We start from the raw sequence: 18,342 nt of genomic DNA on the forward strand, positions 1-18,342 counted from the left end.
CTACTCGTCCCGTGCAGAGTGTGCACACAGTCCGTGCATCTGTGGACGGTCCACCCTCCCATTCATCCCATGTAGAGTCTGCACAGAGTCATGGCATCTGTGGACGGTCCACCCTCCCCACTCGTCCCGTGCAGAGTGTGCACACAGTCCGTGCATCTGTGGACGGTCCACCCTCCCCACTCGTCCCATGCAGAGTCTGCACACAGTCAGGGCATCTGCAGATGGTCCACCCTACCCACTCGTCCCGTGCAGAGTGTGCACACAGTTAGTGCATTTGAGGATGGTCCACCCTCCCCACTCATCCTGTGCAGAGTCTGCACACAGTCCGTGCATCTATGGACGGTCCACCCTCCCCACTCGGCTCGTGCAGAGTGTGCACACAGTCAGTGTATCTGCGATGGTCCATCCTCCCCACTCGTCCCATGGTGAACCCCTACCCCTCTCAGTTTTCAGCTTAAATACTATTTCCTCAGACAGGCCTTTCCCTAGGCCCCTGTTATTCTTTTTCACAGAATCTTGCTTTTCATATTCACAGCATTTATCACAATTTTAATTACATAGTTATCGGATAATTATTCATCTAATATCTGCATCCTGTCACAAAACTTTAAGCTCTGTGAAGGCAAGGACCATATCTTTTTTACTCAGCAATTACTTACTGCCTACCACTGTGCCTGGTACATAACGACACTCCATTCGTATTTGTTCTCTTAAAGAATAGCAACAGGGAAAGCACGTACCATTTACAGGAAGTTTTCTGTGTGCCAGGAACTAGCTTGCTGTTTACAAGGCACTGTTATTTGATCCTCTTAAAGGTGACTGTCAGGTCTGGTTCTCTCTGTTACTCCCCAAGCAGCTGACGATTACACCTTCTATGACCCCGACATGGATGCACACTGGGCAGATCTGAACGGAGCAGCTCATGGCTCCATGAACATTCACCCACCACGCCACCACTTACCCTTCGGCCTAGAATCTGGTTGATAGCTGCACTTTCTTTCAGAGTACACTCAGCGACGACATTGGCTCTCATTTCTTTCATGTATAACATAAAAGCATTCAGAGGCTTCTTAATGTGAGGTCTTTTTGGCTCCTGCTCCTTTCTCTGTTCATGCTGAGGCTTCCTAAAAGGTGGGTGTGGTGGTGTCAGGGGATGGGGTGGACAGGATGAGGAAAAGATGGGAGGAGAGAAGCAGAGCATCTGCTCACCTCTTCAGTCAGACCCAGGCTGGAGACACCCCTCCCAGCTGTCCACAGGCCCCAGAACACTGTCAACTTAGAAGAGGGACTCAGGACTCTGAATAAGGACCCTTTGGCTTGAGAAGGTTTACCGACAGCTGTAGAAGTGTTTATAATACAACACGGAAAGGGGTTTGTGAAGATGCTCCATCTAGGGCCCTGAGGCTGAGCTCCTGGGTCTCCTCAGGAAAAGGTGAACACCTCGTATGGGTGGTCATTCCCCTTGCACAACTGAGGTTCTTAACTCTGGGGGTCAAGGGTCTTTAGGAGCTGGTGAAACTTAGACTCTCTCCCCAAACGAAAGCATCTTGGCCTTGCCTCCATTTGGGTTTTCTGGACGATCCCATGCTCCCTGTCACCCATCCTCCCGTCCCAGTCTACAAACCCCAGATATTAAGAAACCCAATCACCAATGTCTTCAGGGACCCCAGCCCTGCTGTAACAACCTGACACAACCTGGCCCCAGAGGGAGTCCTGGGCTGGCCTTCCCCTGAACCCTGAACCCTGAGCTATGAAGCCTCAAAGCGGGTGAGGGCATTCACACAGGACATGCACTGAACCCTCCCAATCTACCGCCCTCAGGTGCCGGCAGGTGCTTCCCCGCCATCAGAGCCCATAAAGCCGGCCGCACAGGGCTGGAGGGCTCCAGACTCTTCCAGGCCACACTCTGAGGATAACTCCTTGATTGTGAGCTTCATCTTCTGAGGTCTGTGCTCCTTTCCAATCTCAGAATCAAAATCAGCACAGTGAGAACTCAGCTGCTTAATGTCCTCGGGGACAGAGCTACACCAGTTTTCACAGTGAGAGAGAGAGGGAAGGTTCCACGAGAGCAGAGGAGAAACTGCCGTCAAGTCCTCACAGCCGTCACAGGAGAAACCAGACGCAGTACTCACACGTGCATTAGGTCGCTGTCAGCGTGGGGGTGCTCCTGCTTGACCTGAGGTGTTACGATGGCTGGATGAGGGATGCCAGTTGTGTGGGGACCAGGTGGACCAGGAATCATATGGTGGGAAAACCTAAAAGAAGGAAAGAGAAGAAAACAGTATGTACTAGTGGCTGTTGTTGCAAAAGCTGGACAGAGTCTCGAGACCATCCACTGCCTGCTATTGGCTGAGGGTGGAGACACATCCTGATATACCCAGGAGGATTAACTGTAAACCAGTGGGCTGATGAGTAGTCTCTTTCCCTTCTGTATTCAGGTGGAAAATATTTCTAACTATTCCCTGTAGAACAAATTTTTTTCCAAACTAACAGTAGAATCTGGCATTTTCCTGGGAGGGCTCTTGGCCATAGGATAAAAAAAAAAAAGTGAGTCACTTTTCTTGCAAAGCAGTTTTAGAGAAGAGTTTCCATAAGAAAAATTATTGGAAATATAACACTTTATTAACATTTAGCTTTTTAAATGAATTTTAAATAAAAGCTAAAGACGTCACATTTAAAAATCTCTGCCTACATCCTGAAGCAACCCTCCCATTAAGAGTCTCCTTGTATTGGCGGCTTCTTCACTAGCGTGAGGAGAGAAGGGCTGACCATGCGAGGGACGGGAAGATTCCCACAGTTCTTGGTTTCAGAAGGTTGCCATTACCATCACCCAAAACAATTTTCTACACAGAAAGGAACATTTGAGAGACCTAGTCTTATGGAAAATTGGTAACAAAATTAAGGGGAGGATTTAATTAAACGGAGGATACAGTCTTGCATCCAGGCAAAGCGACACATGCTCAAGACTTTTCCCCAAGAATGTTTGCGGGGCATAAAAAAAAAAACCTTAAAATATCCACCACCATCCAACACAAAGGAGGAAACTGCCATGCAAGAAAATAAAATAAGTGAAGACAGTGCTTTCAACAAGCGCTTCGGATAAATTCAGATACGCTTCAGAAATTTCTGCTTTTCAAACTTTCAAAGCAAACATTTAATTCAACAAGAACAACACTCTTAGGTCTTTCATCACAGTCTGTACAATTCCTTCATCTGGGAAGGAAAGAAGGAACTCTCCTTGGATACGTAATATTTCAGAAACAAATTTAAAAAGATTAAGGAGGCATGGTAAAAATACAAATGTTTGATCAAATAATGATGCTTTGCTAAATGCACCATTTGCAAAAACACATGATGCTGGTTATTGGTCTGTAAGAAAATCCTGTCATCAGATAGTTCTTACAACATTGAAAAGTATAAAGATATATCTTGGGGGGGGGGGTCCCCTCCCAACCAGTTAGATTTACAATTTGCTGAACAAATAACTTTTTTTTTTTTAAAGCTGAAATTCACCACAGAAGTTGTGAATTTCATAACTACATAAAAAGAGTAAAGACTCAGACCCGGTCCCTAACCCAGCAGTTTGACTTCCAGCACAATAATGCCAGCTCCCTTGAAAAAGCCACATGGAACACACAGATGACACACCACAATGTGTGTGCACGCCCAGCCCCGGCACAGAAGACATCCTTCCCAAAGCAGAAGCGTTACACACAGCAGTGTGCACAGCAGAGCGCACAGAGCTTCGCCCGCGCTGACCTGTCCACACAGGGCCTGATTCGCACACTAGGACACACACCCGTGGGGCCGGGTGGCCTGTGAGCGCCCTTCTTTCTCTTCTGACAGCCTCGGTCCAGGAAGGGTCTAGACTATTTTCAAACACTGTTGCATTAACGGATACAACTGTCCTCAAGGAAAGCAAATGACAGAACTCAGACCAAACCAGTCCTTATCCTCCCCCTTAGCCCACCCCTGGCACATTTTGAATCAAACAAGCTCTTCTCACAATGTCCCCTTTGGGGACACTTCACGTCCCACAGTTGGGCACGGGTTCTGGTGTGGCTGAGTCCCTCTCCCGATGGGCGTGTCGTGCTTGTGGTGAGGTGCAGTGTAGGGCTCCTACAGGGACCACTGGGACACCTAGTGTGGGAGCCAGGCACACTGCACAGACAGACACGCGGCTGAGTTACACCCCCTCCGAGGCAAGCAGAGGCGTGCGAGATGCAAGCGCAAGAAGAGCAACTGTCTGAGCGCCCGTCCCCGCCTCCACCTACCTGGACATGGGGGTGTCGACGGAGAGTGAGGATGGGTAGGGCTGCCTGAGTCCTCCCGTGAGGGGGTATACAGGCTGACCTTGCCTGAGGTCACAGAAGAAAGGAACCCATCAACGACAAAACATGGTTCCCCAACCAGCAGGAAGGGTTTGATGGTGGGGGGGGGGGGCACTCAACTAGAAGGTTGTAGGAGCATCAGGACCACAGCATTTCCTTCGTTCCCCACCATTTCCCTTCCTTACCCTCCACCCAATGACAGCATCGTTTGCCTTGAAGGCCATCTCTTAGCCCCCCTTTAAAAACAAACTGGGCCAGGAATCACCTATCCTTTATCCTTCCCCTCCCAACCCCATTAACACTCTGAACAAAGCAGGCAATAACAATGTTTACTGAACATAACATAATGGAACCTGGGAACAGCGGGGAGAGTCCCTTCAGAGAAGGTGAGTGGATTCTTTATCAGAATCTTTGAGAATTTAGGGAAGGGAAAAAGAAGTAAACAGAAATGTATATTCATATAAAAAAGAACAAATATTTTAAAAACGCTGCCCTTCCCCGCCCCCAATACCCACGCTACAGTCTAGAAATCAAAGATCAAGTCATTGGAATTATTCTCTCCACTCTGAGAATTCTGTTTCTCCCTCTGTTCTTCCCACATCTCACATTTTTCATTTATAGTCTTTATATCCAGCTGCCACTGATGCAACTCGGCACAGGATTATTGCCCCTAAGCAGCTAAGTTCAGAGAGAATAACTGATGTGGGTTTGAAAGTGTACGCATAATCAATTAAATGCAAACCAAGTTAGCGACTCAGAGATTTACTGCTAAAGGGGGAGAGAGAGAGAAAGTTAGAATTTCCATGGCTGGGCGACCCCTCCTTGCTGAAGAAGAGACAGTGTAAGGATGTCAAGGTGGGGAGATGGGGCAGTGACGTGGGGGCTGTGGGGACAGAGCACCAGGTAAAGAAAGGAGAGCAAACATTCGCTCAGGTTGAAGCTGTTTCCCTGGAGGGAGTGTGGTGGGGTGGAGAGGGAGGCAGAAGGATGGGAGTGGGAGCAGGGAAAGTTGTGTGCTAAAAATAAAAAGATAAAATTAGGCTACACTATATAAACGTATCCTCTTTCTTTCTAAAATTTATCTCCTTTCCTCTAACCATTATAATTTAAAAAACTTTGAAGGTAGCAATAAGAATTTTTTAGAAATACAACAAAATAGAGAGCATTTGGATTCTGAACAAAACCAAGTCCAAACGTCAGTTTTTCACTCCTCTGAACTCAATCTGGTGCTTACTTTATTAAAAGTCAAAAGATGCTTTTGTAGTTTTGAATTTCTCTCTAGTTATTTGTCATTTACCTCACTTGTCCATTTATAAGCAAAGACCAATATTCAATGTGTCTAAGTCTATGTTTCAAAAACATAACTTGCTCATAAAAACTAGAAAAGCAGCACCTGACCGAGCACTGTGTCCCGGCCTCGCAAACGCCCAGAGCCACGAAGAGAATCCGTACAACTATCAGCTTCAAAGCAAGTGCTGCACAGCCATTTTCTACACTTATTAGCAAACGAATTCAATCCATTTCAAAGTCTCTCTGTTTTCTAATCTTTTAAATTGAAATGAAATAAAGTTAGCACCTCACTTGTTGATGTACAATTTCTTCCACTCCACAAGTGTGATCACTCATGAAGCTAATTTCCATGAAGGAAAGGAGAAGAGCATGTTCAGATGCCTGGCTGAAGCTGCAGGCAGGATCTTACCAGCCAAGAGGTGGGGTGATCTGCCCGACACCCCCCGGAGACAGGGGGTAGAAGGCGGGGATCTCAGGAGCCGGAGGATGTCTGGACATGCCTGGGAAACAGAACAGGAGAGGCAGAGTGGTCAGACTCACGGGACACTGGACAACAAGAGCAATAGAAATGCAATAAAATGCTTTATGCCATTAATACTTAAGGTCTAGAATGAGGCAATATTTATTTACTGGATCCACTTAACAGAAGTCAGTTTGTTAGCTTTTCTCAAGATTTCAAGGTCTGCAGACAGTGCACTTGAGGAACTCCTGAAAGAGTAAACACACTGCTAGTGAAACAGTCGTCAAAATAAGACTTCTGAATGATTTAGCTTGCCCTCATTATTTCACTTTGGTTAAGAAAATGGTAGACAACTGTTTTTGTGTTGCATGGAAAATGACGGCCCTTCATAAGTAGACGCCTGCCATGGTGCTCAAGGATTAGGTAAATTGCCGCTCTCTTATTTTCATTGGCTCCCTTATGGACACACAGATTTGGGAAATGTGATACCTCAGAGGATCAGAGATTAATTAGGAATCATCTTCAGCCCCGTAATGGCCACACTTGATATGATTCATTTGCTCTCTGCCACTTCAGCTCCAACTAAGCTCTTCGTCAAGTTGAGTCCTCTGGGCTCCAAGGTCAAGCTGTTCTGGATTAGTTGTATTCCACAGAAAATGAGTGCCACCAAATTGTTTCTTGAGCTCACACTCCCTAGAGTACACCGCCCTATAACCGTGAAAACCACCTAAGGATTATACCTAATCCTAGTCCCAAATGGCATCTCTGTGTTTACGTCTTACCTTGGGTACAGAAAAGGGGGGTGAGACACACACATAACAATGCAAAATATAAAAACTCAGATTCGATGTGTTTGGGGGAGAGTGATCTAAATAGAAAAAAGCCACACAAATTCCTTTACACAGCTAATCTGGCTTTAACAGACCATTTCCATAAAAACACACACTCCCAGGTCTAACACCCAGAATGTGCATCCAGGGGTTGTAACTACATTGTCCCGTATGTGGAATTAAGTGAGCAAACAGACAATGCTCTGAAGTATTCTGCTTTTTTACTGTTTAAAATCTCTATGAGCTTCATTTGGATCTTAAAAGATATCGAAGGCCTTGGACATACGGGAACGACTTCAGAAGTGTGGCCTCAAAGTTGATGTTAATTTGACTCTGAAGTTGGGACAAACTATTTCTCAGCTCTTACAGGAAGCAGGTTGGAAGGAGAAAGTCTCTACCCTCCCTCCCTCACTCCCTCCCCCTCCTCTGTCTCCCCTCTCTCTCTCCCTCCCTCTCCCCCCCACCTCTCTCTTTCTCACTCTCTCTCTCTCTCTTTCTCTCTCTCTCTCTCTCTCTCTCTCTCTCTCTCTCGACAGAAAGCTTACATGGGAGCATCTCATGTTTTGCTATTTTTAAAAGAATAGTCTCAAATCTCTTTTTCTTTTTGGTTAGAAATACTGCTTCTTTTGGTCACAGTGGACACAAGATTGCACCCTCTGGGATTTCTTCTGGGGTCCGCGGCGGTTTGGGCAGCAGGGGTGGCCGAGGGAGCCTGCGGCACTGAGTCTTGACGCGGCAGAATCACCGGACTGCTTCTCCAGGGAGAGACGGTGAGCATCGCAGCCTTCCTCACCCCGAGATGCTGACCCCCCCGAACTGCAGGGTCTGCAGGGGGACTGCTCAGATTTGAAAAGAAAAACTAGACCACCAACTCTGGAGAACCTTGGAAACTTCGTGGAAATCTGAACTCGAAAGTCACGACTGGAGGTCAGAGACTACCTGAATCATCTACTTTAATCCCTTGGTTTTGCAGAAGCAGAAATAAAGGTCAGGAGAGGAGAAGTGACTGTGTGGGTACACACAAAACATGTCCTGTCCTGGGCTCTTATCACTGGGACACAGACCAGTGACTTGCTTGCTGTCACACATCTCTCAGCAGACAAGCGGACACCTCGCTTAGCTGGATTTGGTTTTACCGCTCGAAGGAGGACGGAGGGAACTAGCATTTACTTAGCAGCTGCTACATGTTAGTTCCTACGCTGGGTATTCAATCTGACTTTTTCTACTAAATTCTACTCATATTTCAAATACCCCTCTCCTATGGAATATTCTCTAGTTTTTATAGCTGAGAAATCTCTTTCTTCTTTGAATCTACAACATTTTATTTGCACTTTTAATGTGGTACTTAAGACGTTCTTCGTTTTCTTTTGCACTGTTTGTGCAAATAATTTCCTGCATGATCTGTTCTCCCGGTCTATGTTTCCAACCACGGCTGTCTCCAGAGGAGCTCCAACACTTCTGAATGACCGAAAAATGAAGAGGTGGAATAATGAGCATTTACACGGACCCACGCCCCCACTGGGTCAACGTGGTCAACCATTTTGCAAGGACATACAAGCGTGTGATGTTGCGTAGATAACCACACGAGCAGAAAATGGATCCGTGTTTTCTAAATAGCTTATTGTCATCTTAAGATCCTGTTCCCAGAGATTCCTAGAAGCCTCTCCACCAGCCACTGTGCCACTGAAAACACAGTTCACATCACTCACTTAACTAGTATTTACCCAACACACTCTGCGTGCAGCACACCCGTAAAGATTTTTAAACTTTTATACGTAACTTTTATAAACACAGATGACATGGTTCTGGAGTCAGACTTGTACGGATATATCAGTTCTGCTGCTTGCTAGCTATGTATTTTTGAGGAAGTTACTGAATCATTATTGTTCTGTAAAATAAGAATAAAAATGGAATGGGGCTGTCTTGGAGAATAAATGCATTACTCTATGTAATACAGAAAAGTGTTTGGTACACAGAATAAATGCTATGTGAGTGTGGGTGGTTATTACAAGGATACAATGGGTAACACAAAGATATAAACAGGTACATAAACCCTCTACTTCCTAAAAGCTCTTTGATATTTTTCCCAGACATCATGAGTAGAACAAAATGATTAATATTAGCAGGCTTTCCTTTTCCTACACGCATGCACACACACACACTGAGAGGCAAAAACTAATGTGCTTCCTAATGGGAAATTAACCTCAAGTTATTTTCCTACAAATGAGAATGGGTTCTGCTGACGGTTGTATTTATTAGATAGTTCTATCTAGGGTTAGAGTATGGACATGATGCCCTTTTTGGTTTTTGGTTTTTTGTTTTTCTTTAATGAAGTAATCAGCCTCCCAGGAACTCTGAGATCAGCAACCCTGCCTCTGCGCCACCCCGTTCGAACTCGCCGCACTCATGATATAGCCGACAGGCAGGCGGTAGGAAAGAAAAGAAATAAAAAAGCAAGAGACCTAGTGAGCTTTTTACCTATTTTGTGGTGGTCAATGTACCCAAACGGAGTGATACAAACTCAAAATCATGTAAATTAGTTATTTTCAAACCAAGGTTTACGTACTCCCAGAGATACAGGGTAATGAGATATACGAAGTCTTTTTTTTAGAAAAAAGTAATTAAAAATAGAATCTTTATACTAAAACAAACAGTGTATGGAGCAGAATGCAAACATCATGGAAATTTTTAGGACAAGATAAAGACTTCATGGAAACTGCAAGCAGAACTCTGGACACAGCCCCCAGGCCCCCTCTAGTTCTGGGGGTTTGTTAAAAAACAAGTTTGAGAAGCAATGATAGAAATTACAATGAGTAAGGCAAGACGAGGTGGGGAAGCAGCAAGAGGTGGAAAGAGAAGAGAAAATATAAATGTAACTGGTAGCCAGGCATACACTTGTTTTTTTTTTTTTTAAATGGAACTGTATAGAACTCCTGAGAGAAAAACCTCTGAGCTGTTATGTGTCATCCTTTTAAATAAGTTCATTTCCAAGTACTTAGAATGGGGCCCAGGGCAGAGTAAGCACTAAGCGATTGTTAAATAAATAGGTGAAAACTAAATAAAACGTACCACTGGGCTCTTTCTGCTGTCACTTGGCTTTCACTGCCAGCTACACCTTCATGGTGCCCAGACGTGTAATCTCTACCTCTAGACCCCACCCTGGGGTTGGGACCCCCACATTTAAACTGCCCGTCTCCTGTCGCTCTTCAGATCTCTCAGAGGCACCCTGAATCCTCCACAACTGAGGGCGTGTTCTTGATCTTCTCTCCCAGACTCATCCTTCTTCCTCAGAGGCCCATCCTAATTCCTTTTGCCACCACACAGCCACAGCCCTGTCTGATGGCCCTTATTCTGCGGAGGCCCTTGACAAAAGGAAGGAGAGCAGAGGAAGCACTGGAAATGAGGCAAACCTGCGAACACCTGCACAGGTGAGTCCTACCTTCTCTCAGTAAAGGGACCTGGGCTCCACTCAAGTCGCAGCCCGAAAGTAACTAAGTCCTGAAGTGAGCTGTGGACTTCAACAAAGGAGGGAAGTGAAAGTGTTTGGTATTTAACCTAGAAGTGTTCACAGTAGTGGAAAAAACATCCAGCTTGCAAACTCCACTCTCACACACGTATGAAATTTTCTTGTCCACTACAGGTAAAAGACAGGGCTGGAGAGAAGGGCGACATGCTGGAGAAGCCAAACGTCACAGCCTTACATCCTCTGCTTTCACGTGGCTCTACAGCACCTTTCATTGCGGACATCTAGAGATGCTGCTGAGGGCCACGTGTGTGCACGTGCAAAGAGCAAAGCCCCCTGGGAAAAGATGCGTCCTCCAGGTTTGCTCTGAGCAGAGCAGACCGGAAAGTCTGGAGAACCTGCGCTCTGTGTCCCACAGCCAGCCCGTACCCTCAGGTTAGACACTGGGCGCTTGGGTTTTTCAGACCGCTCACGCTGAGTGTTTTTCTATAAATGATACAGGAGCAGAACTTGGTAATAATGTAGAGAAGCAAGGTAAGATTCATATTACTTTGACTTTAAGCAGAGATGGTTTGTGCCTTAATTCTTACTTATCTCTAAGTTGGTGCCGGTAAATAAGAAGAGGAGAATAAAACAAGATATGGGTGTAAGTGAAACCAAAAGAAATCATAAAAGGCTCAAAAAAGGTAACAGTTGAAGTACAATCTCCTCCCTTGTCCCTCTTCTAACTCCTTTTTAACACTGCCATCAACACCCAGTGCATGCTGAGATAAATGACCACCACGGGGGGCACGAAGGTCAGAGTTTCACTGCAAACGTATTGCTTTACACTGTGGATCACAGACTTTCAGAGCCATCACTTTAAAAATGACCCTTCTATGCTTTTCTTCTGTTTTTTTTTTTTTATCCTGAAAAATAAAAGAAGCAACAAATTCTTGTGGATTAATTAAAAAAATGCTATCAGATAAATTACGCTTCTCTCCTATAAATCTATTGATTTGCCAGTGACATGGAGCAAAGGCCATGCAGACTGATGAGACGTGGCTCCCCATGGGTGGGAAGAGGCCTGGCAGGCGGGGCTCTCACCTTGCTTGGAGTTGACATCTGATGGGATGTGTGACGGGTGTGATCCTGGAGAAAAGTGCTCGTCGCTGTACGTGATGAGAGGGGTGAGAGGATGGACCGCATGGGATGGCTGCACCACGGGCACTTTATTTGACTGCAAAGTAACGACAAGGTCAATAGTTAACGTGGATGCCCAGTGCTTGCCTCTCCCAGAGAAAAAGCCACATGCCAGCAGTAACTGGACGTCAGCGCAACCCAGGAGCCACCTCCAGACCGGGACAAGGGCAGTCACCTCTGTATGCACTCAGATCTTTCAACCTTCCACGCTAAACGCTCCGCAGGTACGTGACTATCCCACCAGGAGACCCCCAGTTATGAACCTGCGCCCCTGGAGGTGCAGCTTGAGCACCCTTCTCCCGCGACGGGAATCTCCGTACACACATTTACACGCCCTTCCAGGCTACCTCCTCACTTTAGGTCAACAGAGAGTTACTGGAGCAGAAATTAGCAATGTGCATTAAGCTCTTCATTCATTACATGTTATCTGGCATTAAAAGAGCACTCAATAAACAATTGTTCAATGAACAAATAAATGAATAAATACTGCCAATTTAAAGGGCAAATTCTTAAATAACCCAATAAATATAATGTGGTGTATTGATATCCACTTATTTATGGAATTCATAATTCTAGTTATATACCTTTAAGAATCATGTCATACCATTTTTTTGTATTTTATAGCTTTGTCAATCAAACATGACCATTCAAATGTCTGAACCCAACTCAGTGCATCTTTAGATTCTCTACTTTGTAAAAGTCTTCAATGATAAAAGGGAATTTCAATCTTGAGTTCAACCACGTAATATGAAATAGAGCTTGTAAGAACCCTTTCTTTCCTTCTTTCTTTCTTTCAGATTGGTACCTGAGCTAACATCTGCTACTAATCTTGTTTTTCTTTTCCTCCTTTTTCTTCTTCTCCACAAAGCCCCCCAGTACCTAGTTGTATATTTTAGTTGTGGGTCTTTCTGGTAGTGCTATGTGGGATGTCGCCTCAGCATGGCCTGATGAGCAGTGCTGGGTCCACGCCAAGGATCCGAACCGGCGAAACCCTGGGCCGCCGAAGCAGAGCAGGTGAACGCAACCACTCGGCCATGGGGCCTGCCCCATGTAAGAAGACTAAATTATTAGCATTTTATATTTTAACATACTTAATGTGCTTATATTTGTTTAAAAACAAATTTTAGGGCTGGCCCCATGGCCAGGTGGTTAAGTTCACATGCTCTGCTTCGGTGGCCCAGGGTTTTGCTGGTTCAGATCCTGGGCGTGGGCATGGCACCGCTTGTTAGGCCACGCTGAGGCGGCATCCCGCATGCCACAACTAGAAGGACCCATAATTAAAAAGAATATACAACTATGTACTGGGGGCATTTGTGGAGAAAAAGTGGAAGAAAAAAAGAAAAGAAGATTGGCAACGGTTGTGCTCAGGTGCCAATCTTTGAAAAGAAAATAAAAACAAATTTTATTATTTAATTTGGAAGTCTAAAACTACATATATTTAATTTGGAAGTCTAAAATTACATAGCAATAACACTTTTTAAAGGTTCAGGTAATTTATTTGGACTTCATCCATTTGAAATCTGGGATTCTTTTGTTTGGCTAAAATTGACATTTTTTTCCTACCCAAGAAAGTGCTTACTAAGCAAATGAGTAAGGTAAACAAGACTCAGGCAGCTTAACCTAAGTAGCAGGACTGTTTCCTATAGAAACTACATCCCTCGTCCCAAAAAGAAAGTCAACTCAACAGAGTCATATACATGCAAAATACCTTTCTGATTTTAAACTTATTTACTAATTAAATCAGTCCAGGAAGATCTCTACTTAGATACACTATAGTAGTAAGTAACTTGCGAATTTAAGAGGAACAGAACATAATGCATTTTGAATATTCTCTAATTCGCTAGCTCAGACATACCTCCAGCATAATCAGTTTGAACGAGTGAGGTTTTTACTGTACTACAGACTGAAATGCATGTGAAATCTGTTTCTCCAGAAGCAAATATCTGTATTTAAAAAAAAAATTGAGGAAATGCCTGGAAACTGAACAGTGTACTCTGCTGAAAACGTGGGTATGCGTGAACAGCTGAGGGCCTGGAACACTCCTGTGTGTGGTGGCCGCACCTACAACACACGCTAGTTTTGCATTTGATGTTTTTACAAATTAGGTATCAAAAGTGTGTGGCTCCCTCAGGAAAACTAGGGACAAGGACCCTAGTGACACTCAATTCTCCTTCCAGCTGGTAATGGTGTTTCTCTACACCTTGTCGTTACAATCTCCAGCCAGAAGAAACTTAGGGGAAAAAAGCAAGGGAAAGAAAAAAATCACACTTTTTTAGACAATGATATAATTTTCATACCAGACTGTCCCTATTTCATAATTATCGGCTCCTTGCTAACGGCAGAACTTCCATGGCTTGTACAGCCCTTGGTGTTTGTTAAACAAAGCACCATTATCAAAGCCACACGCCTTGTCTCTGGTACTTCAGCACAGACATGCAGGTGAGTGTGTAAAAGGTTAAAAAAACGTGTCAATGCTTTTCAAGTGTTAATGACACGGTTTGCCAAATACACAGAATGAGCTTCTTAAATACAGGGGATGCGGAATGCTGGGGTGGGGGGGCGGGGAGCAGGTGGATGGGTGCAGGGATCTGATGATAATATTATAAACCCTCTTAAAAATGGAAACAAAAATCTCAATACCCAAATGCTAAAATGAATCTGTTTCAACTATACTCTAGAATAACTGCTCTGAGTTTCATTTCAACAGTCTCATAAGCATAACTGCCAAACAATCTACAGAGATGTTTTCCTAGGGTGGTTGTGAAGAGTGAGCAGTGCAGAAATCTTCTGGAAACACACATATTTGGCGTGCCTTTCCTATTTCCCAAGCCCCACCTTAAGGAACTCGCATTAGCGGCAGCATCTTCTTAATGTCTGACCTACCCCTCCAGTCATATTGCTCAGAATCTAGTGCCACGAATTTTTGCTAAATTATGCTATCCTTGCTCTCCTCTTAATTTTACGGTTTTCAACACAGATTTGCTTTCCTGTGGGAAGGAGATAAGAAGCTGAGGATTTTAATTTAAGCTCTGGCCTTGTCTTATATTTTGCAAGATGGATAGCGAAAGCAGTACTAGTAGGTGTGTTAAAGCCAACAAGGATTATGTCCATTTTTGTGGCCAAATAATGAAAGCAATATGAAATCTCAGTAATACGTGCGAGCACAATTCGAAGGTTATATTTTGCCTCCTACCAACCACCTCCACTACGTATATAAACAGATCCTGCCTATGCTACACATTGCCATCACAGCCAAGTGTCCTCGGCCTGAAACTGTGGGCCTCCCGATACCAGGAGCCGCTGTGCTTTGACACGATCTGCACACACCAGGGAAGAAGCCGGCACTGCGACTCTGCGTATGTTTCAAGACAGACAACGTAACCATCCTTAAGTCTAGTCCTCCAACCTCCAAAAAACAAGGCGGCACGTTTTGGGGTGGGAAGTAGGTCAGCGGAGGAGTAACCAGATCACAGCTTCACAGACAAAAGTATGCAACCACGTTACAACACGGGGTTACACAAGCACGTGTGGGCATGTGTGGAAGATGCGCCAAGCACTTTCCAGTCCTGACAGCCAACACAGACACGGCCCCTATTCTCACACAGCTTCCGTTCTACGGCCTGGAAGTGGTGAGGGGGTTGTGAAGACAAAGAATAAATGTGTAAAATAATAATAATAAAAAAAGCAAAATCTGAAAAGACAGCATCAAGTCCCAGGAGGCCAGGAGAGTCAGGGTGTTCTCATCAGCGGTCTCTGCCTCACGCTGGAGCCGTAAGAAGCCAAAGATCCTTACTTTCTGAGACAGGCAGCTGGGAAACAGGTCAGCAGGCTGACTGTTGTCAGCGCCTGTAGTAACACAGCTCTGCTCAGTGCACAACTCCACAACTCTAGGTCACTGGAATAGAAGGGAATGGAAGCCGGGGTCCCTCCAGACAGTGGAATCAAGTGGAGGAGAGGCTCCTACTCCTTGCTTGGTCCTGTACAACCGGCACCTCACTTAGGAGGACCCACGTCTCCTGACCCCAGCTCAGGGCTTGCCCTACTGCACACTCCCTGTAAGGGAGTGTGGGTGAAGAGCACGCCATCCTTTCTCCTTCATGAGCACAGTCATGAGAGTCTCAGCTTCCCGAGGAGGACCACCAGGTGTTCCCAGTGTGTGTCCTTTGTCTCATGACCCCAGGGTAACAGCATGCACAGTTACTCCACTTCATGAGACACTCACTCCTGCGCGCAGAGGTTCAGCATCTCGTCCAAGCCCACAGGGCAGTGAGGAGCTAAGGTAGTCACAGACTCTGATCTTCCAGCTACACATCCTTTAATCTCGGCAGGTGACTGGTCAGGTGAGCAAAGGAAAAGTGAAAAAGATGGGAAGGGCAAGTACAAGGGGCAGAACACATAAGGTGGACCCCAGAAGACAGCTCTCCCGCCTGCACTCAGCATGCAAGCTGTTTGGTGGGAAGTCCGTGATCCTTCCCCAAACTCGAAAATCCACCATCGGGCCGTCTACCGAGGGAGCACGTAACATCACAGCAACCAGCACCCACCCAGCGCTCACTGTGTGCTAAGCACTTCACAATGCCTTTGAGGGAGGGGCATTGTCCTCCCTTTACAGATGAGGAAACTGAGGCATGGAGAAGTTAAGGAACTTTCCCAAGGGCAGAGAACCCGTAAACGGCAAGGCCAGGTTCAAATGCAGAAAGTCTGGCTCCAGAGGCCACATTTGTGACCAGCACACCACGCGGCCTCCCTGAAGAGCTGAGCTCATAAAGCCTTGGACTCTGAGTTGACCATCTGGGCCACACCTGACAGTGTGTGACATCCATAAAATGACTGTGGTCTCCATCCCAGGCACAGGAGTCACATCAGACAAACAGGCGCCTCACAGAAGTGGCCAGAGCCACAGAGACTCAACTGCTGCCTTTCTCTCCAGGCCTGGAACACGTTCCAAGGAAGCCCGCTTGGCTGCCACCCAGGCTGGTCCCTGAAGGTAAGGACCTCTTTGGCATCACAGCCAATAAAACCCACACCTCCTGTGGACACGAAGTGGATGCCACTTAGCGATCCTGAGAGCCACCCCCAGGGCAGCCTTCCCAGAAATGGCCCCTCACCGCCGGCCGGGACTCTCGCTGTTGCGAACGCTGTTAGCCTCTGACGATGTGGTTCTGGGAGGGATAAAAAGTGGCTCAGCTCCCTGCCGGCAAAGGCCGTGGGCCTGCTGGTAAGTGGAGTAATTGGGGAGAAACCTGCTGGCCCAGTAGCTTGTCCCCATTTTGCTCACCTCACGATTTCAACTAAACCCACGGGGCAGGATCCGGCTGTGCATAAAGGTCTTGAGTTCCACTGCAATTGGCTGTGCATTTTATCAATAGTCCTCCTGGTGATAACCGAATCCAGGCAAATTTTAAGACGCCACAACTTACTGAGAGGAGGGATTTCATCAGGCCTCAATCGCTATGGTGGCATTTCACTTTTTATTTAAACTCTTAAGAAGTCTGGTACTTGTGAAGTGGAAGCCGGGTCACTTCACATCCTGCCTTCCCTCCTCTTCTGAGGATCTGGGCGTCCCAAGCCCTCCCACAAAGAGAAGCAGACTCAGTCCCCTCCAAAGGTACGAACGATCCTGCACCAACCAGACCTCACAAGTAACAGTTCACACTGGAAATCTTTCCTAGGAGCCACCAAAGCATCCGCCTGTTTCAGGGCTGATGTGGCTTCAACGCTAGGACCACGCCCAGTCATGACGCAGAAGCTTTTCACACACAAGGGTGAGGCCCGGACTCTGAAGGCTTCCTGAGCGGGAGCTGGGAAAGTTCTAAGGTTCGAAAGGGACAAGTATTCCATGAGCCCAACTCTGGGGGCACAGGGATGGTCTCTACAGACACCTGGGATGTTTTCCCAACACGGGAAGGGACATGTCACAGGGAAAAGAATTCATACAGCTTGGACACCCAGGAAGTGCCCGTCATTACGGCCGTGCCCTTCCAGTCTCTGGCACTCATCCACACGAGTGGGCAGGACCACTTCTGTTTTTATAGATGAGAAGGCGGAGTCCTTTTGGACACAGAGCTAAGTAATAATTAGACGAGAGAGGACTTGTGCTGGCATTGTTTGGTACCTGAGTCCTGCTCTTCCTGCCCCACACTGCCCACTGCTCAGCCCCTCTCCACCTCTGTTCCAGACCACCTCCAGGCGTTCAACTGTAACGAAGCATCTGGACAGAACAACTGACCTCCTGGAGAAGACCGATGTCACTCGCAGGCCTACAGACAGACTGCTGAAGACCCGCCAAGAAGGAGGGGTGCAGAGCGCCCACTGTCTTCCCGAGTGTCTGTAGGGTGATGCCGTCCATGCAGCACATCATTTAAGCCGGAAGTCCCCCCAAGTTAGGTTTTTGTTATGCTTCCTGCTTTATAGAGAAGAGAACCGAGGTTCTCAGAGAGTAATTTATACCAGATCCCACAGGATGTCAAGCAGCAGAGACAGGATTTGAACCCACGTCTGTGCCTCTGAAGCCCACAGCTTGTATCCAAGGAACCAAAAACGGACAGTCTGGGCACCCTCTGGTTGCCAAGTGGAAGAGATGAGAACAGAGTCCAGTATCGCAGCACATGGGCACTGGAGGCGGAGAGTTCAAGCTCCAAACATTTAAACGCCACTCAGTCGCTGTGCTTAGGTAAGCTGCTTAATTTTTTGGAACCTCAGCTTCCTTATACGTAAACTGGGTGGACTGAGACCTCACAGGATGAAGGTGAGGATGAATGAGCACCACAGACATCTATCAGGCCC

At 46.2% G+C, this 18,342-nt stretch overlaps 1 protein-coding gene across 5 annotated transcripts in view; it reads right to left on the minus strand.

The window, feature by feature from the left end:
• The window catches only part of LEF1 (lymphoid enhancer binding factor 1), a 115,231-nt gene that overhangs the window by 25,904 nt on the left and 70,985 nt on the right, over nucleotides 1-18,342 (minus strand). For 3 of the 5 annotated variants that reach the window (XM_046656315.1, XM_046656317.1, XM_046656316.1), the window contains exons 4-8: nucleotides 11,461-11,593; nucleotides 6,031-6,121; nucleotides 4,275-4,358; nucleotides 2,133-2,255; nucleotides 962-1,124 (exon numbers count right to left, since the gene is read on the minus strand). In XM_046656315.1, coding sequence (XP_046512271.1) covers nucleotides 962-1,124; nucleotides 2,133-2,255; nucleotides 4,275-4,358; nucleotides 6,031-6,121; nucleotides 11,461-11,593 — 594 coding nt within the window. The remainder of the gene's footprint in view (nucleotides 1-961; nucleotides 1,125-2,132; nucleotides 2,256-4,274; nucleotides 4,359-6,030; nucleotides 6,122-11,460; nucleotides 11,594-18,342) is intronic. The other 2 variants (XM_046656318.1, XM_046656319.1) reach the window with 1 other exon arrangement.

This window comes from Equus quagga, chromosome 3, assembly GCF_021613505.1.
Source record: "Equus quagga isolate Etosha38 chromosome 3, UCLA_HA_Equagga_1.0, whole genome shotgun sequence".
Classification (NCBI taxonomy): Eukaryota; Metazoa; Chordata; class Mammalia; order Perissodactyla; family Equidae; genus Equus; species Equus quagga.